General features: G+C 44.0%; 1 protein-coding gene across 9 annotated transcripts in view; it reads left to right on the plus strand.

The window, feature by feature from the left end:
• Positions 1-21,708, plus strand: part of Phf14 (PHD finger protein 14) — a gene marked incomplete at its 5' end in the record, with an annotated part of 271,885 nt that overhangs the window by 197,508 nt on the left and 52,669 nt on the right. For 2 of the 9 annotated variants that reach the window (XR_001234651.1, XM_013515968.1), the window contains 1 exon segment: positions 409-2,370. Coding sequence is in view for 7 of the 8 variants with exons in the window: in XM_013515968.1 (XP_013371422.1) it covers positions 409-426 (18 nt within the window). 9 annotated transcript variants of the gene reach the window in all.

The following is a 21,708-nucleotide window of genomic DNA, read 5'->3' on the forward strand; positions in this document are numbered from 1 at the left end:
CTTTCTTTCTTTCTTTCTTTCTTTCTTTCTTTCTTTCTCTTTCTTCCTCTCTTTCTTTCTTCCCTTCCTTCCTTCCTTCTCTTTTTCCCTCCCTCTCCCTCCCTCTCTCTTTCTTTTTTCCTTTTATTCTCCCCTGTCTGTCTCTGTCTGTCTGTCTCTGTCTCTGCCTCTCTGTCTCTCCATCTTTAAGTAGCTCAAGCTGAGCTAGAATTTGTGATCCTCCTGCCTCACACTCCCAGAGTCCTGGTATCACAGGTGTGCACCATCATGCCTAGTTTGAATATATTCTTTTTTTCTCCTAACCCATGGTAGTGCACAATTTAAACTGTTTTGTACTCTTTCACATAACAAGATATTTTGGTGAATTTTTTACTGTGGTACACAAGAGCCTCCTTTTCTGTTGCACAGTGTTTCCTGGGTCAGTGACTAAAGATCACTCAACATTCATTTATTGATGGACACTTGTCAGCTCATCTTTTTGACGGTGGATGATGTCATTGGAACAAACCAATGTCAGTTTAGAATTTAGGCCCAGTCCTAGCTGACTACAGACTGAAGACATTGACCCACCTTCTTCAGAAGAGACAGGCACCTAGAAGGGCCTCGGCCTTAACTTGCCAAAGTCAACAGCATCGCACCTGAAGGGAGACTTGGCGGGCCTGATGAGGTGGGGGTGAAGGTGAGTGGAGTTGCCCTCATCTCGCAGGAGCAAGGCGTGGCCCCGCATTCAGTTCTCCTTGGACCTCAGCTGTGTAGCTGAAACACCGGAACTGCTCTGCAACTCCGATGGTCGGCCCATCTTGTGTGAGACATCGTTTCTGAGACCATCACTGATCTACATGCTGGAAACTTTCTAGCCATCAGCCCTCATTGAGAAAAGAATAAAAAAGGTACTAATTTTTTGCAGATTTAAAAATCTGTAGCTCTTGGAAGGAAGAGGCGTAATTTGAACACAGCCTTGTGTGATTCCAAACATGGAGATCCGAATGTACTTCCGTGCTGTCTAAATTAGTTATGGAGAATGGTGTGATGTGGATACAATGGTTCCCGTCATCCTCATTAATAACCAAGTGCACTGTGAACACGTTTAGGCACTGATCCCAGGAAAGGCTGGGAACTGGGCATTCTGGTGGAATCTTCTGCCACATGGAAAGATTCTTACAGATTAACTCATTCGTCAGGGTTCTTTCACAAAAGAAGACACAAGATCAAAGAGGCCATGCCGTGCTTGAGGGCACACACACAATAGGCATAGAGCTTTGGTCTTTTGGTGTCCATTGTCTTTTCCCATTATATTTCTTGCCTCCCTTTGAATACTTTGTGTTACTGGTCATGATTTTAACTACTCCGAATTTAGCAAGTATATTAATGGCCCGTGTTTGACCTGCCTAAGCAGTCCCTGGTTTAATTGAAGCTGAAGAAATTATTCATCATTGAAACACTGTTGACCTTGGGGTAGTACTGCAGGTGCCAATTTGTTTTGAGAGTGTTGCGGAGCTTCTTGAGCAGAGATAAGGGAAGACCGGGTGCCTGGGCTGAGCCCTAGAGAAGGACTGCGCATGCTCCCAGTGTACCGTTCCTCTTCGTGCTGTTTCCCGTGAGCCTCTCGAACTTTGCTGATTCCCAATCCTTTATCAGAATTATAGAGCATATGGGTACACCCCCAAGTGAATACTAGAGATAAAGATACCTACTTTTTGTTTTCATTTGGAGTTGAGTCAGATTTTCTAACCGCAACATAAATTTAATATCCTACCCACATTGTTAACCAACACAGATTTAGTCAGAAAGCTTATTCTACTTGGATCACTGCACGTCTTGACTTTAACAAAAGGAAGTAACATTTTGGGCTTCTCTATCCTCGGAAGGAAATGTGGGGTATGGGGGCAGACCGCTGCCTCTCCTTTATAGGTCCAGACTCAATTTCATCCAGTATCCACTCACAAAAAACAGAGAACTTTGTCTGTTAAGGAAACAGCATTCCTCAAACTTTGGAAGAAGATTCTCAACCACTGCAGAATCTCAAACTGGAGTAATCCCTTTGATCTCCGTCAAAAGGAGCATATAATGTAAATCTGAACAATAGGAGGTATTTGCAATTTTCTTTGCTGGAATTATCCAAGTAATTTCTTCCTTCTTCTTGTTCATGAGCTATAAAGCTTGACCTCAGGGTTACTAGCATTTTGACACACAAAGAGAAGCTCCGCAGTGATAAAAACAAAGCTAGGAGCCCAGGTCCCGATTCTGAAGGCCTTGCCGCGGCCCTGGTACCTGACATTCCTCCAGTGTGAGCCAAATCGATCATTTTCTAGGACATTCTTTTTGTTTAGCCCATGTTGCGTTCATGTAAAATAAAGAGCCCTGATTATACGCTAGACTCCCGAGAGTTTGTTTTATAAACTAGGTTGTCAATTTTTTAATTTATGCAGAGAAATAAATGCCAAAATATTCCCATAGGCTGCTTGGCTTCTTCTTTTCCCTAGAGGAAGCCTGTATAGGAAACCAAATTATGATGAAAAGGTTCTTCGCAGGATAAAAGGAAGAGGACAATCTCCAGGGGCACCTTCGACAATCAATGCCCAGTGCTGCTAAGTAGGGCAGAACAATTCTGCCAGCTAAACTAGGTCTTGTGAAATTCTCCCAACCACAAGGGTGATTTCTTCTTCCCAACCTTTCCCTTGCGTGTTTATCAATCGCCTATTGATATTGGCCCCCTCCTAGGTATCATGTAGTTTTATGACACCGTGACACTACCTCTTGTCCTCAACACCCTGCCCTCTGCCCAAAGCCCTCACTGCCACTGAGGCAGTGAGGGCTAATTTGTTTTTTCCCTGTAGAAATTCTGTCTTCCAGGACTTGACGACGCACACCAACTCCTTTCTGAGACCTTCCTGCTTCTGCCCAAATCAGAGCTTAATCTCATCTTCTCTGCGTCTCTAGAGGAGCAAATGGATTCCTTTCACAGTAGCATGAGCTACATGTGGATTCACCTCCTAGATTATGAGTTCTTTGGGATTCAGCTGTGTCCACTCTTTCTCATCTCCGATTCCTGTCACACCCATCGCAAATAGGTGTACTAGATACGTGTCAAATGCTGCAGGTGTTCATGTGGGTCACTGCAGCTTAGTATTATTAGTTTTTAATTATGGGGCGTTGTGCTGCTCAGGACTTTGTGGGTAACCTGTGAAAGGAAACCTCACTTAAAAAAATAGTGGTCAAGGACATCAGAAGCAGGCTTGGGCAGCCGAATGGCAGGGACGTAACAGCGACGTGAGGACAGCTGGTCCTCGGGACAGGGGCATCTTGGGAACTTTCAGTCTTGTCCCTGCTCCCTTCCTACCCACCCTGGGGAAGGGAGAAGCTGACAGGTTAGCGCTTCACGTGATACCGTGTTAGCCTCTGACACGGAACTGAAAGTGTAGCGGCTTGAGATGGACGATGCTCCCAGAATTAGCAGGATATGCAGTAGGTGGTGGTCCTGGCCCCCATTCTCCCCTTCTGCTTGGATCTTTAGTCTTTGATTTTGAGGGTTCAGCTCTCCTCCCCAAAAGGCTCCACGTTCTGTTTCATGAAATCATGGTTGAGGTAGAAATATCAATGTGCTGATTCCAAGCCCAGCCTCAGGAGGCCTCTTCCGCGGATGCCTGTGCTCCACTCTTTGGCTGACCCATGAGAAGGACCTGCCCAGTGCAGCTATCAGGTCCCAGGAGGGGGTAGGGGGCTCCCGGAACAGAGCCACCCCCCAGCTCCAGGCTGCGTCTGCTGACACCCTGCTTCCTCGGTTACCTGTGTGTCTCAGCCAGGACCACCAGAGCCCCACGGCTGAGCCCAGCTGCCACCCATCTGACCCCATGCTCAAAGGCATGCGTGACTGTTCTTTTCAGAGATGAGAAGTTAATGCAGAAATTTCAAGGCAGAGCTGATGGATATAAATCAAGCGTCAGCTTTGCAACTTCCTAGCTATGTGACCCTGGGCAAGATGCTTATTCACCTGCATGTCACTGGTCACCTCTGTGAGCTAGAAATAGTGACATCACATGTGTCAGACAGCTGTTGTGAGAATAGGAGGTGAAATGTAGACATGCCTGGCTCTTGACCACTAATGTATTTTGGTTATTATTAGCACAACTATGATTCCTTCACATGCCCACCCGGACAGCTGTAGGCAGGCAGGTGGACCTAGGGACTGGCTTTGCCTGGGCAGGTGACCATCCTTGGGCCATCAAGTGTGGTCAGAGAAGCCGAGGAGCTGTGAGATAGCAGCTTCCACCACACCTTAACAGCATGGGTAGATATGGGTGAGACGCATTCCCTGGGAGACATGGGTGCTGATCTCACATTAACATGGGAAGGCGTTGGGCAGACAAGAAAGAAAAATGCACAGCGTGCTTCTTTTGTCTTTTTGAGACAGGGTCTCACTATGCAGTTCAGGCTGGCCTTCCACTCACTATGTGTCCCAGGCTGGTCTTGAATTCGTGGTAATCCTCCTGCCGCAGCCTTCCGCGTACTGGGATTACAGGCGTGCGCCACCACATCCGGCTCATGGTGTGCATTTTAGTTATTTCTCAAGCCATAGTTTCACTGGTAAACTTGGAATCATCACAAGTGGTTTCACATTCTTAGCATTAGAACAAGATGCACAGGATGTCCTGTCTCCTGTTTCCTAGGCATTAATTTTAGCAAAGCTTTACTTCAATTCTTTGACCGTTGAAGAGTAAGAACAATAATTCATGACGTATCTAAAGCAAGTGGTACAGTACGTGGCATGGAAGGAGTTATCCAGGAGGAGAGACGAACAAAGAAGATGTGTCCTGTTGCTATGTGAAGTTAAATAAACTGTCATTCACAATAGTAGCCACATCTTCGGATAAATTAAAGAACTTTCCGCCTGGTATGTGTATGTCCGGATGTGTGGCGTGTGGAGGGGAGACGGGATTAAGGAGGCTTTCAATGAAGCAGCACGGGCAGGATGTTTTATTATGTTGCTGAATGTCAGAGATGCGGAGTCGTGCGCACGATGGGCTGGTCTGGTGCTTAGCGCTGAGTCACTCGGAGGTGCCGGGACCACGCCAGCAGGGTCAGGCGTTTCAGCACGTCTTGACAAATACCACCGCGCTTGCTACCCTTCGGAATGATTGGCTAATTCTCAGCCTGCAAAGAGGCTGCGGGGAACAATGGGTACGCCACGCTGAGACCGCACGCGTGGTCTGGGCACACGGGAGCTTCTGCCACTGGCTTTCCAGGAAAGACACGATCAATGGCTGCTTTGGAAAGATCGTGATTTTAGGTAAACTTACTTTCCCATCATGAGTGCCACAGCATCAAACAGACAAACTAATTTAACACAAGTGACTTACCGGTCCCTTATGAATCACTTCTCCCTTGTTTTTAACAGCGTCTCTTCCTCTCTAGCACAACGAAACACAGTTGACCTTTCGCAGCCTCTTTTATAAATGAACCCAATTGCAGCTCAGCTCCTCCACTTTCCGATCTTTATCTCCCGGCACCTTGAATCCGAGCTCATTTGGATGCATGTCCAGCTGTCTCTCTAATGGTATCTATCCATTAATTAAACACACTGTGCTTAACAGCTTGCACACCAGCAGCTGTAAAGGATGAGAAGGCAATTCGCTTTTAATCTACAAATATTTATTTTCTTTTGAAGGGATTGATTGGGAAAAGATTAAGTGTAGAGGAGGATAACCAGCTTAGGGAGAGCGTGTGTGCTGCGGTGGAAGATTCCTGCCGAGTCGCATCAGGTGCAGTTAGTAAGCAGCAAGGCTGGCTCCTAATCCCGGCCTTCATAAATTATGAAATGCTGGCTCAAGCAGGTCTTTTCCTCCATCTGGGCTGAAGAGCGTGTCTTTGTTCTCTGAGTGTTTTAATGAATGCATGTGAATGAGTTTACAGGGAAGAGCGGGTGTACCTCAGACAGACTTGGACGCTGATATTTATGGGACCCTCTCTGCGCAGGAGCCCGGCCGTGGCTTGTCTATGCTTATCCTGCCGCAGTGCATGATGGGACTTTGCTTAGACCATTTATAATTTTCCTGGTTTCTTTGACTCATTCATCACGGAACCACTGCCTGGAAGAGCAAAATGAAGGGTTGAAAATTGGGCATAGTTAGCTTTTTAAAATATATGTTAAGATACATAAGTGGTATATACGTGGTATAATATTAGAAAATATGAGAATAAAACAATTATATTGTAAATACCTGAAGACTGAAAAATTGATACTTTAGTGCATATTTAGATCATTTTTATACCCCTTGGGATATATATATTTGCAATATGCTTCTTTAGTTAATTAACAGTAAGCACCTTTCCATTTTCAGTGTATATATTTTCACTTTATTGAACACTAGAACAGTCCCTTTTTATAACTGTCTCAGAAATACCCGTTGGTGCATGTAATTGTTACGTGGCCTGTGTCTCTCTCAGTCTTGCCTGTACATCACGCTCGTGTCCTGATTGCTGCAGAGAGGACCAGTTACCCAGGACAGGGTCTGTGACTCAGCCTCGGTTCCCCTGAGACAAAGATTTCGGTGCAGCAGTTGTGGAAAGGTGACCCCCAAAGCAGAGGTAGGGAATAGCAAGACAGACAGGAAGAAAGCAGTGCTAAGTGGGGGACGGTCACTGAAGTTGCCCCTGTTAACAGGGTGTTCCGTTCTGCAGGACAGAGAAGCAAGGGGAATGCTTCTGGAATCGTCCACTCAAGAGACAGGAATTTCAAGCACTACTGCCCCTTGGGAAAAAGGGAGTTAACTTCCCTCTGTTCAGGCTTGCTATGAAGGCCGAGAACTCGGCCAGAATCAGGGAGAGGCCTTGGGCAGGAGTGCAGGAAGCCTGGCCCAGCGCCTCTTCTCTCCCGCTGCAGTCAGAAGCAGGCAAAGGAAATGTGACCGGGGCACCAGGAACCGTACCCCCTGCTTCAGATTTGTCTGCACTCTTTTCCCTTCATTGCTCCCACTTTAAAGTTATGCAAGGCCAAGTTAAGTGATTTGAGGAAGACCATTTTCTTACTATTATTGGCACCTACTTGCAAAAACGTGTTGTCCCCTTTTATTTTCAAAAGATAAATTCATTGAACTTTTTCTGAGTACCAGAGACTGGGGTAAGTCCTGACGAAATAAGCTTGCTCTTCAGGGTAGCATGTTTTACAAAGTACAATGCCGTGGTAGCATGGCAGAAGTGTTGTGGCGTGCGGCACCGGGTCAGGGAGGAACGTCATTCCTTTGCAGGGATCAAGGGAGCGGTGGAGACAGACAGGACGTCTGTTCGTACAGTGATTCCTGACCCAGGGTCCCAAAAGACAAGCAGAGGCGGGTGCCTTCCAGACTGAGCGACACTGAGAAGGAGAGGTACAGGAATGCCAGAGGAAAACCTGGGGGAACTGACAATCATTCCATATAAGGAGAGAGTGGAGGAAAAGCTGTGGAACCAGAATTGGAAAAAACAGACGGGACAGATCACGGAGATGCTGTATCCGAGACCAGCTGCTATTTTCCTGCTGATTTTACATAGAACATTCTGTTAGAACACAGCACACTCAACTGTGTCCACATTGGGAATTTTTGAATAAGCAAAACTGATTCAAAACAAAGACAACATTGTCTAAAAGGTGACGCCAAGGGGTGGTTATAATTTCCTTAGTAAAAGACTCTAATTGCACGAACTTACTTTTTACCTGACTTTTAAAATGCGGCTGTCATGCAACTTCTTTTTCACAGCCACGGAATAACGTTGCATGTTAAATATGTGAAATGGGAGCGATTTAGGAGGGAGATGGATGAGCCTCTGTTTTCAGGATGACGGGCGTGGAGAAGAAGTAGGTTTCTAGAAAGAAGGGCGGGGAAGTGGGGGCAGGGACCAAGCCATGTCTGCCACTTCCGGTGGCCCAGTTCTAGAGGCTTGTGTCAAGTCAAGGAATGACGGCGCCGTTTCCATAAGGGATGAGACGCAGGAGGTGTGTGCAAAATTTCTTTCCCACTCGTGGGAAGCAGGGGAGGTTAAGGAGGGGAGAGGTCTTCCGCTTTCTCAAGGGAGGCAAGACCACTCTAGTTCTCTGAAGGCTGGGAAGATCAGGGCACGGTCCCCCGCACACGGTGACATTTTCAAGTTCTTGCAGCAGACATGCCTGGTAGCACAGCAACTTTGGGTGTCTTTGTAGGTAGGAGCTGCAAAGGAAGAAGGCAGGCAGTGCTTGCTGGAGAGAAATGATCCATGCCCCTCCTCACTCTGGAAGTGACAAGTCAGTACGTGAGCCTACTAAGGCGGTCCCCTGGAAACTCCGCTCCATGATTTTACAGGGAACTGCCTACACAGATGCAATCAGAATCACAGAAATGAGTGTAAACCCAAGTTTTGTGGGTCTTATTTGCTTCCACCTAAAGGTAAGCCCTGGAAGATTTAGAGGACAAGTAGTGACAGAACCCAGAATATTCCTGGCTGAATCATGTGGTTCAGGGCCTTAGTCCTTACCTGAAAACCTCTCTAGTGTGTTAGGACAGTGTCATGATGGTCTCTAGCTTGCGGCAATATTTCCCTAAAACAAGGAGTATTATCACGGGTTGTACTGTGGATGTTACAAGCCCCTGAACATGATACATAGTCATTCCAAGAGCCAGTCTAGTTGCTCCTCTGGCCGGCTTATCTCTGTGCAGGTATTGATCAGTGCCAGGAGCAGAGGCTGTATATCCAAGCTTTCTGCCCAAGTGAGGAGATTTATCTGAGTACAAGTAATGGAAGAGAGGGGAAATATGGCCAGGAAGCCGCTACATTCAATGAGACACTGATGTCTGCAGGAGCCCGTGACAAAAAAGGAGAAAAATCAGAGTGCCGTCACTCTCCAGTGCGTGGCCGGCAGCACCTCCGGGTGATGTATGGTACGGCCACCGAGTGCTGACTTCCTAACCCGGGCTACGTCTGGTTCCCATGAACAGGCAGATTTATTGAATTGTCATTGGTTCATCTCTGAGCAGAGAGGTTGTAAGACATAGGGGGAGATGTCACATCCCCCTGCCCCAGTTTAGAACCAAAGCCCTTCCTTCCTTATCTCAGTAAGGGGAAGAGTCGCACACAAACCAAACCCAAACTCACACACACTCTTACACCGATTACATTCTTATCCTTCCGTGTTTTTAAATACTATGCTTGAATTTTGCAGTTACAAAAATAATAGAATAAAAGCAAGAGTTAGAGTCATCTTTCATATATGACCAATAAGCTGCATCTTTTGTCTTTTCTGTTATTTCTATTTTTAATAAATTTTCAATATTTTCAGCAACTTTGAGCTAATAATACAACATATCAGGCAGGGCTTCTTCTCAGTAATGAAATATTCCTTGCGGAGGGAGCTTGTCCGGGTGCAGGGAGGAGAACTCACACACCCTATTGCTGGCAGATTCTTTCGGTGCCACGCTTTGGGGGGCAGTTTGGAAACATTCAGTAGAGTTAAAAATGTGAATTGTGTCTTTTAGCACTAGGGAAATTTCCTTACTGATAGGTTTATAATACACGAAAGATTGAAGGATGCTCACATAAGCACCATTTAGAAGGGAAAAATTGAAAGCAATTCAATCAATAAGAGATTTTATTAAACAAATTGTAGTGTGACTTCATGATGAAATAGTACTCAGCACTAAAATAAGTAGTGTGTGAGCATTAAAAAAGCAAGCTGTAGAAAGTTTGTGGTGTATGATTCCACCTTAAAAATTCACTCATGGCTGTGTGATGTGTAAATATGCATATAATCACTGCGGTAAAAGAAAAAAGCTTAGAACACCCATTCTTCTGGAACGTGAAAGTGAGGGGTGGTTATAGAGATAAGAGTTAGATACAGGGGAAAAAATTTACTGCCAGCATCCTTTACTTGTGTAAGTTTTAAATACACTGAAAAGAAAAAGCAAAAGAGAATGTAGTTAACTCTGAGCGTTTTCTTACTTGTCTTGAGATACGTGGGCGGGAAGGATGGATGGCTCAAGGACTGTTTGACAGACGTCCCTGGCTTGTGCTCTTGCCCTTACTGAGGAGGGACCACCCCCCTTCCCTGTTTTTACTTTCAATATGAATTTTAGAAATTAAAAAAATATGTCAATGAAAGGGAGAAAGTAAGTTAAAAAAAAAGTGTGAAATTATGAGAAAAAACCCGGCAGTGTAGGGAGCCCGCCTTGTTTTAAGCCATCAACCAAGAGGAGCATAGAAGCTACTTGCCCCTGCCCTTTCTGACCAGCTGTCCTGAATGAGGCCCCTGGCAATGCTACTTTGAATGAATTCGTGGTCATTTCAACCGCCTTCAACCTCTGAGACGTAGGAGGTGCGGCCCTCGATTTCTTCCTGTGTAAGGCTGTTGGTCATCTTCTTGCAGGCGAGGGAGCCTGACCATTTTGGAAGAATCGCATCTCCACTTCTTTGAAAGAGTGTGAGCTGAGACACCATCACATCCTGTGGCATCACCAGCTATTTGATATTATTTGTTAAAAAAGTCTGCGTATGAATCTGCACATAAACAGTTACGCTTTTAGTACCCGAATGATACTTTGTTAAAGTGTACTTCACTGGCATTACGGAACATTGTCTATGTATTGAGCCCTGCTAGACACTGCCCATAGAAAGGTGAAAGTGCCTATTTTCTTTGAGTTTATGATCTAGCTGTAAATATAAGATTCACAAATTACAATATAGGATATTAATCGTGATGAGATTAATAGGTACAAGACATGGCCAGCAGAAAACATGCACACTGGTATTTATAACTAGAAAGCACATTATCACTCTAGCTTATTAAGCAGATGGAAGAAATATGCTGTTCTTAGGAGAAAATAAAATACCAAAGAATTTTGTGACTGACCATTTAGGAAATGGCACCTATTTTAATTCTTGAGAGGTCTCATGATTCTCTGGTTAACACTGCCATAAAAATCAGGATCGTTTTAAACAAGTTTTCAAATTAGTTATTGAAGAAAAATTCCCTCCTGAATATTGTACAAGAAACAGTAGATTTGGACCATTCAGAAAAATTTCTTAAGAAAAGTTGAAGCAGAAAGTAGCATCGATCAGTGAGTTTCCACATCAAGAGAGATTTTGACATCAGTAATCACCACTTGATCCTTCTTTTCCATTCTAAAGTCTTTCACATTTGTTGGCTTCATGTAAATTATGCCACTATGAATAAATCACATAAACATAGATCTGTGCATGTTAATTATGTATTGAGAGCTAAATAGATACAGCAGATTAAACCAAACAAAGTAAATACGTGCATTTTCCTCAGTGACTTTTGTTGGGCTGCCTGCTTTAATACACACCACCCAGATTTTTTTGAACAGCAAGGTAAAAGAAAACCTAAAGGAATATGACAGGTAATTCCAGGCTATGTGTAATTGGAAAAGTGAAATTAAAAATAATGACTGCAAATATCCATCAATTTTATTTGCTATCTGGAGCCCTTCGCTATGTGAACTGTGTAGCCCCAGATAACTGTGGAGTCAGCCTCACGCCACCTGCTGGATCATATTAGGCTTTGCATATTCACTAGAATCAGTTGTAGAAAAGATACTCAAATTTAGTCTTTCTGCTACCAGCCATGGCAGGGTACCCTGTGCCCCAGGCTGTGACATTTTTCTGTGACTGCTTTTTATCTTCCTTTTGTCCTTACTGCCAGAAAGACAGACTAAATAAGAAAAATTCCATTTTTCTCAAATCTGATTTGTTTAAAATACAATCTTTGCAAGCAAATGAAATGTAGGGAATAATTAACGAAGACACAGACCTGAGCTTCCCCTTCACGTGTTTGTTTGGGTGATTATGTTGTAGGCGGGGCACGAAAATGTATAGTTACGTCAGGTGAACTACTAATGACTTATTTTATTTTCTTCTGATATATCAGATATGTTACAAAGCTGTCCACATGAGGTTTATTTTGACAAATGCCCCTATCTGATACAAACAGAATAAATAAAAGAAAGAAGGAGGCATTTGCCAATGAAAGGAACTGATAAAGCAAAGAAGATTTAAAATATTGGGTTTATGGATGTTCAACACTTAATATTGTAGTGGAAATTTTTTTCTGGAATAACTAGACTGACTTTAAAACCAAATCATTAAGGCTGGGGATTTAGCTCAGTGGTATAGTGCCTGCCTGGCAAACGCGAGGTCGTGAGTTTGATTCCTGGTACTGGAAAAAAACAAAAGAAATAAACAAACAACAACAAAAAAACCCAAGTCATTGCCTAAACACCCCATGAAATTCTTTCACAGGGCAAGATGAATTTCAAGATTGCCAGATAGAAAGCTGGGGAAAATGTTCAGGGAAACTCCCATTTTCTCATTGTGTGAACATGGAAGGTCTCACTGGTTATGGGTTAATACCTCCTGTACTTTAGGTTTTGAAATTGTTAGGCTACCCACATGGGAAAGAAATGTAGCTGCTATTTCTTTTTTTGGTTTTAAAACACTGGATCTCATTTTGTTCATCGAGTGATCCACTGCCTCAGACTGACTCTCAAATCGTGGGGCTACAGATGCACCCCACTGTGCTGACTTGAGGCATTATTTCTGTGGTAAAGACTTTCCATCATTTCTTTCTTTATCTTTTTGCCATTTCGTGGGCGTTGTGGTGCTTGTGCTGGAGTGTCCTCGGTATTTCTAACCGTCCTTTAAGCATAAAGGAACAACACTTTCCATTCTCACAAACCAGCCCCACTTTAACAAGTTAGGAAAAGAAATGACTTGAGATACCGAGCCCTTTTCTGACAATCTGTAGTGTCTTGTGGAAAACATCAAGTCAGACAGAAAGTCAGCACTTTATTCCCTAATGTACAGGATCGTAGGTCAGCGGGCATGCCGCAGAGGAGGGTACAAAAGTCCAGAGGCTAGGGACACAGCAGCTGACAGCTGACTGCAGTCTCGTTATGCAAGATCAGTTGTTCCCAAACAGATCTGTTAAATCTTGCGTTTACTTCTTATCTGTCACCGAGGTTCGCCACTCTAACAGATGCGGATGACAAGAGGAAGGCAGCTGTAACCAGACAGAGCCTTGCGTCTCAGGAAAACTTCTGTCATTGCCCGCCTTCATTTAACCTCAGAACGGGGTCGTCTTGGAGGAGCCCTCCAAACACCTCTCCGCCTCTGAGCTGCTGTGATCTGGAAAAGACAGTTTCATGTGACTTGGAAATAAATGAGAAACTGTGTGTTTGAAAAGCTATCGGTGAAAATTTGTGAATGAGGATACTTCTAAGAGACATATATTATTATAAGAACCCTAGGCTTACTTAGAAGAGCGATACCAACGGCGTAATGCAATAGAAGTGTAAGAATTAATTCTGTCACCAACCGTAGGTACCATCAGCAACGCCTCATGTGTGGTCGTGGCACCGTAGAGGATTCTTGTACCAGCGAAAGATGGGAACAGATACTTGTCTCTTCCTTCGCCAGCTCTGACCTTCATTGTTTCCAGATTCTGTGTCGGCAGAGGTTGCCTATTATAAATGTCGGGAATCCACGGAAATCTACTTTAAACAAGCGTTCCAGGTGAACCGTACCTTATACTACTGTGGACTTGGCCTCAGACCCGAAGCAGAAGCGAGTGCACTGCCAAGTGGGGGTCAAATGAGAACTTGGGCAGTCTCTTTGCACGTCCCTGCTTCCTCCTTGCAGGGGCAGATGCTTGCGCTAGTTGGAGCTCTGTCTGTCTGAGAATAGGAAGCAGACGACACTGGGAAGTTCTCCCCACTGGGGCCGGGGTGGGTGTGTTACGGCGCCTCTCTGGGAAGGCCGGGAAGGGCCGCATTAGGCTGATGGCTCCCATCCGCTCTGCCTGACTCAGGCTCCTGATGCTCCTGATCTTTCTGCCTCCAAGCTCTGCTTCGTGAAGAGGGAGGTGAGCAATCCCAGTTCACCCCTTCCCTTCCATGGCCCCTCAGTGTACCCCACCCCTCCAGCCTTCCACTCTAGCCTTCTCGTCTACCACTGACGGCTCACTTTGTTGCAGCTGTGCAGGCCTTGAATTCAGGGAGCTCATTCTGCCCCAGGGCCTTTGCTCTTGCACTTCCTTGGGTCTGCACACATTGTGAGAACTCTCACTGGATTTACTTCTCTGATTGTAGTGACCACTTGGCACACCTACCTTGCACGATCTGTCCTTCTGCTATCACAGGTGCCCCCCCTTTTCACAGCTTTGCTGACATTATATTACATGGTTATTTTGTCTTCTTTACCCCTCTTCAGAATATAAGCTGCATGAGGATAGAGATTTTGTGTTGTTCATCGCTGTATTCTCTGCCAACACTAAAACTGCTTGGCACATGTTAAATCCTCAATAAAGTGACCGACTCACTGGGTAACTGAATATCCACAAAGGCAGGGGTGGAATTCCTTTGCCCCATTCTCACTCCCACTCACTGAGTAAAGGGAATCTAAGGTTTGATTCCAAGAATCACTTCATGGTGCTCTGACACATGCTCACCTTTAGAACAACGTGATATACTTGAAGCAAATAGCAAGATACCCAGAACAAAGCGAAGCAACCTGTGACTGCTTCATGGGGAGGTGCCGAATCTCATTACGGAAGGGTCTTACCAAATGGTTAGCAAACCCTGTATAGATTCAGGGCTCGGGGTGTTCTGTGTGGTCACGGGGCATACCTGGAAGCAGAAACAGCGTGAAGGAAAGCAAATTCTATTCCAGGAAAGTGAGAGTGACAGGGGGGTGGCTGGAAATGCGGACACAGGGCGAGTGGACGGAGATAAGGGCAGGAAGACAGCATGCAGTCATGAATAGCTTCGCCTATTATACAGAGTACTCCACTCTTAATTTTAAAGAAATAGGGAAATCAAAGACTTTTAAATGAAGAATAATATAATCATGTCTGTGCATTAGAAAGACAGTAACAGCAGCGGGTGGTATGTGGATTAGACCAATTATTTTGGAGTTAGTGAGCAGAGTTAGGAAACGTCGGGGAAATACAGAAGGGCCTCGGGCCTCCGTAACGGAGAGGAAGGGGAAAGGAGAAAACTTTCTTAAGTAGAATAAGTAGGATCTGGAGATAGTTTGCTACCCTTAACAGCTGTCCTTTCTGCTGAGCACAGGATGAATGGAGGAGCTAATGGGACAGGAGATATTAGAATCAAAGAAGAAAGAGAAAACTGTAACACCCAGGCCTGAGGAACAAACAAGCATACAGGAAAAAACTACTAGTGCATCAGGGCGGAAGGCCCGGAACACGAGATCAGTCAGGCCCCTGGTGTGTTTTTCTGGTAGACACCCATGAAAAAATGAGTACAGATTAGGGCTTTAATGAAGATGTCAGACAGCAGATGCTTAACTTGAACACGAGGAGACGGACTTGGGAAAATAACAGCCAACAGGAAAAATCATGTAAAATACATCGACATAAAGTATGCACACCCCTTCTACCCTCGTTAAAACAATAGTTACTAGGTAAATGCCTTGGAGCTAGCCAGAATGGTCTTATGGTTTCTCCCCAACTCACGTGGAAGTGACAACAGGCTCGAGCACCCGTTCCTGGAAATTTAAAATAAAAACAGGACTAGAGACTTATTTGCTTTCTTGGTGAGCGGCCTGGAGCCAGTGGAAAGAACTGCCTATTCTGGGCTTTTCCACTCGCTTCTCCAGGGCCAGATACTGACGTGAGGGCCACGCCCCATGGGGAAGCCCGGGGCTGGGAACAGTGGTGCAGGCCTCAGGGAGCTCCTGGGCGGGGACAGAGCAGCCAGCGGTGGTGATAGGGCCGCTTGCATGGATCCCGTTCATGAGGCCAAGGGGAGCATAGAGGAGTGGAGCGCACTTTCTGGGTACACGTGTGAAACATGTCAATCACAACAGTGTCAGTCCGTGACCATCCAGAAAGCCCTCCTGTTCAGTTTATGACTATAAGACATGTGGGTTGGTCTGCTGATTATTCAGATATTCAGATATTCAGATTCAACACTGATTATTCACTTTTATTTATTTAATTTAATTTATTTATTTTTTTAAATTTTTATTTATCTATTTTTAAAATTTGTATTTATTTTTATTTTAAAGATAAAAGAATGAAAACATATTAACAAACAAACAGACATAAACAAAACAACACTAAAACAATAGAAGTAGTACAGAATTTCAGACAAGGTGATGGGGAATTAGCAAATTGTTATCTTCAAATTGTTTACCTTTCAAAGCTATTTGGAAAAGTGGGAACTCAAATGCTTTACCTTGTTTAGGAGGACAGATTTGGATAAGACTCAGGTATCTTGGACTCCTCATTTTTTATGGCTTGGTAGAGCTCCTCATTCCAGAAGTAACTCAGGTTCACCATCTATTTTAAGCAAAAGCAAAACAATATCCACAACAAATTATGTTTAATGTGATTTTCCCAGCATTTTACATTTTTTATTGTGAGATAACTGTGCCAACTCTTCAGAAAATGCACCCTAGTAATTAGGCTGGCCCTGGCTTTCCTTCCCTCATCTCCTGAGTTGATACTGTCACAAATAAAATCCTGAGACTGCACCTGCACAACCATTGATGGTTGCTTACGTCACTGGAAGGCCAAGTATAACATCTTTGGCCTGCATCTTCCAACTCCAGTTTTCACTGATGAATTTTCTCAGAAAAGTTGTTTGTTTGTGTCACCCAGATGTCACAAAACACACCTGCTCCAGTGAACTGTTAGGTTTGGGATTTTCTAAGACAATTCTATTCCTTTTTGGCTTCATAAAGAATATGCTCAAGCTGAGAGGTAGTGATCAGAGCTTCAAGAAGGGTTTTTCTTTAATTCTTTCATTGCTTATAATTAAAGCTTTATGATTTTTCCACCCTGATGCACTAGTCAGAGGATTTGGAAACCTTCTACCTACAGAGGTATGAGCATAGCTATAGTTCCCCACTTTTATACTTTTTATGACTACTATTTCTATGAGGATTCCAACTACTATATTGACACAAATTTTATTTTAAATTATACAGAAAGGTTGTTCTGAAGACCTTGTAGAATATGAATTTTTTTTGTTTGTTTGTTTTTCTTCCAGTACCAGGGATCGAACTCATGACCTTGCACTTGCCAGGCAGGCACTGTGCCACTGAGCTAAGTTCCCAGCCCCAGAACATGAATTTTTAAAAAAAATTTTATTGAGCAGGTTTTGGCTATGTAGTTTAGGCTGGCCTTGAACTCACAATCCTCTTGCCTCTGCCTCCCAAGTGCTGGGATTGCAGGTGTGTACCACCATACCTGGAAAGACTATGGGACTGACCACAGAATCATGGCTGGGAAAAATAAAGTATTAAGTTAGGTCAGTGCTTGGGATGGTGAGTATGGTTGTCTAATTGAGTGCTGACACGATGGTAGATCAAAATCATTTTATAAATGATGCAATTGCCAGAAGTCTTGAGCTATAAAGAATTTAGAGCTAGCATAATGGTGTGCGCCTATAATCCCAGCTGTTTGGGAAGCTGAGACAGGAGGATCACAAGTTTGAGGACAACCAGGGCAATGTAGCAAGATCCTGTTAGAAATTTTAAAAGACTGGGGCTGTAGCAACGTGGTAGGGCACTTGCCTAACATATGAGGCCCTTGGTTCAATTTCCAGGAGAGTAAAAAATAAATGTAACAATGAACATTATAAACAAGGGACAGACTAAGACAGGCCTATATGATACCTCTTGAAGCTTACCATGCAGAAAGGGAGGCAGACATACCTATCAGGCTGTAGTAATGATTTGGGAATAATTATTATTATCCTCTTATGAGAGATAAGAAAGAGCTATAAAAAGGCAATAGTAATTTCGGGCAGAGTAATTAGGAAGCCCTTTATGGGAGAATTGGCATTGGGACAAGGCGCTGAAGGACGAGAGCGTAAGAACGGAGGATCAGAGACCAGCAAAGTTGTCCTATTCAGGTCAGAGACCACAAGGGCTAAAGGAGGCTAAGGGAACGAAGGAAAATCAAAAGTGCATTGACTTCTGACAGGGAATAATCTATAGTTGTTTGCGGCTGGTGTGAGTGATAACTACAATTAGAGTTTTTATCTTACTGAATCAAAAGAAATCAAAAGCCACTTCTGGGCTCCAAGAATGGCAAAGACAGGATCAAAGGCATAATTGTAGATAATTCATTTAACTTCATGTTTTATAGTTTCGTGTATCAATACAGGAACACACTGAATGACTCGGGATCCCAGTGTTTCTGTGAGAAGGTATAGTTTCAGATAATTGCATGGCATTTATTATAAACATTCATTTCTTTCAGATTTTTAATTGAGCACTTGTTAATTGATCTCTTCGCAGCGAGGTCCTAGGTGTAATCACTGGCGATTGTTCATCACTGATGCTCACTGTGTTGCAATGGGTTCGTCCCTGAGTATTTTTGAGGAGTGTATGATTAAGTTCTCCTATTGCATTGGGAAGAACAGCAGGAAGAAGAAATGTTTTGTCGGAAATTCAATCATTAATTTTGCCCCACTTGCTGAATCTCTGTGGCTCTTGCTTTGTAAGTTCCCGTACGTTATGCTACCTTAGATCAAATCGTGGTCTGAGAAGACAGTCACAGAATCAAGATCTGCAAATCTAGAGGTCTCCATGTGCTTCCAGTGTACTCTTTATAAGATGCTAGGAGGAGCATGTGGAGAAATCGGGGTCTCCTGAATGAATGTTTAATAATACAGTGGTACTTCAGTTCAGGAACACATTTCTTGTGAACAATTTGGTTTGCAAACTGAAGCATCTGGCACAATTTTGTTTTTGTCTGTGGACTCTGCATGGAGTGACAAACACAACTTTGCTGTCTTTCCCACACGAATGTGAACATGGTCATCTGTTCTAGAATCTCGGAATGAATTAAGTTTGTGAACACTCTATTTGTCAGTAAGAGTAGAAAAGGAAACTAAAGCTCCTCTTCGCAAAATCCATGTGTTCATTATGATACAGCGCTAGGGAAGAGAACAGATTCAATATACTGTCTAAAGCATTTCCATGAAGTAAAGACTAAATCCAGACTAAATGTACCATTTGCTGAGGCCCTTAACATGAATAAACTGCCTGCTACATCCTTTCACATACTGAGAATTCCTACAAAAATATAAATCTTGGTTCTATAGAAGCTGGATACCTTCCAATTGTCTGTCATGAGTGGCCCTATCTAAAAAGTAAAATGTGTGCTCAAAACATATGCATGTGTTCAAATAAAAATATTACGCTGAAAGACACATGGCCTTTATCCCTCCCTCAAAATGCTCTCTCTTCTCTGAACACATTATCCCATTGCTCTTGCCACTGTCTGCAGCAGTTCCAGAAATTCTCGCTCGATCTTTCCTTGCGTTGTCACGGCTGCCTTAGTGTCCGGAATTATTTGTACGGCGCCAGATCCAGTGAACAAGATGGGTGAGGACACACCCGTGTTGTGAGGAGCCTGCCCTTCCTTCCACTGGATGACGCTCGGCAGGAGCATTCACTGAATCATTTTCAATCACACTTCATGAAGATATGCATGAAAGAGGGTTTCCAGACCTGCCTCAGAAAGTATTCTTTTTTTTTTTCTTTTTGGTACCAGGAATCGAACTCAGGACCTCATGCTTGCCAGGCAGGCACTGTGACACTGAGCTATTTCCTGGACCTTCTCTGTCTCTGACTCCTTCTCTCTCTTTGTCTCTGCTATCTTCTCTCTCTCTCTCTCTCTCCCCTATCAATTCTTGCAGTACTAGATATTGAACCCGGGACCTATGCACCGAGTTACATTCCTAGCCTTGTTTATTTTTTATTTTGAGACATGATCTCACTTAGCTAAGTTACCCAGATTGAGATCAAAATTTTGATCCTCTTGCCTCAGCCTCCCAGAGACATGTACTACCACACCTGGCTTAATGGAAGTATTTATGCATTACTTTTATCCCAATACTATTCTACCTTTGAATGTTCAGTTTGTGCGGGGCAGATATCTTGCTTTTTGGTAAGGGGTGTCTAGATCTAGAAGAACCACATTGAGACCCAGTGTAGCTCACAAGATCGTATCCTTTAAATGTGAGAGATCTGGGGATCTTTGGGTGGTGATGAGCGTGTTTTGAATAAAGGAGACTGTAACAGTTTGGGTGATCGTACAGCAAATACTCATTTCCTCTTCGACCAGCCGAACACTGGTGCTGGGCGTGGCCCCATGCAGTGCTGGTGTACATAACCTAAGTGAGCCCTTGAAATGTACCTTGTGATGGTGTTTCGGTCATTGCCGCGATCACAGAAGGCTCTGGGGAGCCTGCTGCTCCCAAGGAAACAGAGACACGTGTCGTGGGTTGAGTAGGAGCCTTCTCTACTTACCTGTGTTCCTGCAGCTTGAAGGTGTTACCTAGGCAGTGCCAAGTCTGTGAATGTGAGAAAAACACCTATCAGATCACAGAATTCTGGGGTTGTTTGTTACGCGCAGGAATATCCCACTGTGTATTACAGTCAGTGCCCAAGGTGTACACGTAATCATTTCTTCAGGCATTTGAGATAGATTGGCTCCATCTTGTAGGAAACTGAGGTTCAGAGAAGTCTGGCCAGGTCTATCTGATTAAAAATCCCTAGTAACTGTTTTGGTGCCTCTCAATGTTCTAGAAAATTCTGTTTTGATTTTCCCCATCCCGCTGGCCTTGCCTGCCTGATCTCTGCTCTGGGATGAGTGCATGCCATGAGGAGGACAAGATGCTCTCTCTGCCCGCTGTTGCCTTGGAGATGCCAGGAATCAGGGCTGGCCTGAGGCTCTACAGCAAAGCTTGCCAAAGTTGCCTTTCAGGTTTGCAACTATCTCACTTTTTACTGATGTTTCTTTTTCTTGGAAAATGTAGCATCTTTATCCTGCAAGTATTTTGTGTTTCTGAGTCCTCCTCAAACTAAAACATAACAAAAAATCTGAACTGTTTATTCAGTGAAAGAAACATACAAGTACTGTGTACTCTTGAGCACCGTGTCTTAGTTAGTTTGTCAAGGCTGTTGCAAGACAATGTCAGAAACCGCCGGGTTTATAGGAGCAGAAAGTCATTTCTTACAGCCCTGGACACTGAGTGAGAGGCTTCTTTCTCTCAGACGTCCAGTTCCTCACTGTTTCTTTACATGGCACAGGGACTGAGGCACCTAAGGCCTCTTCATAAGGGCACTAATCCCATTCCCTAGGGCCCCACCCTCATGATCTAATAATCTATCAAAGGCCCCACCTTTGAATACTCTCCGGTTGAGGGTTAGGTTTCAACATATGAATTCTAAGGAACCACAGACATTTAGACCATAGTGCCTAGTTACTTGCCCTTGAATCTTCTTCTTCTTAAATGTATAATTAAGAGCCTTGTATTCTCCTCACTATTTGAAAGAGAAGGAAGACTTTGGAGACCCTGAGAGGACGCCTATCTTTTCACTTCTAGAATCTTATCACAAATAAGTCCAGGTATGAGAGGCAAGAAGAGAAGAAGAGAAGAAGGGAGGGTGGGTAAGGAAAGACAGAACTAAAATGCAGATTTGAGCTCATGGTGGGTGCCAGACACTTTACCTGTGAGCTTGTACCTCTGGTGTAGCTTGTAGCTCAAGCAGATAAAAGCCACTCAGAACAGAACAAACAAACACAAAGCAAAAACAAAAACCACCATAGCAAAGGAGTGTGTCCCAGGTACCCACCTCTTCTGGAAAAATGGACCTTGGCTGAAATCAGACAGGAGTCTCTCTCCGGCAACCCTCACCACCAGGAGA

This window comes from Chinchilla lanigera, unplaced genomic scaffold (assembly GCF_000276665.1).
Source record: "Chinchilla lanigera isolate Chin_1 unplaced genomic scaffold, ChiLan1.0 scaffold00031, whole genome shotgun sequence".
NCBI lineage: Eukaryota > Metazoa > Chordata > Mammalia > Rodentia > Chinchillidae > Chinchilla > Chinchilla lanigera.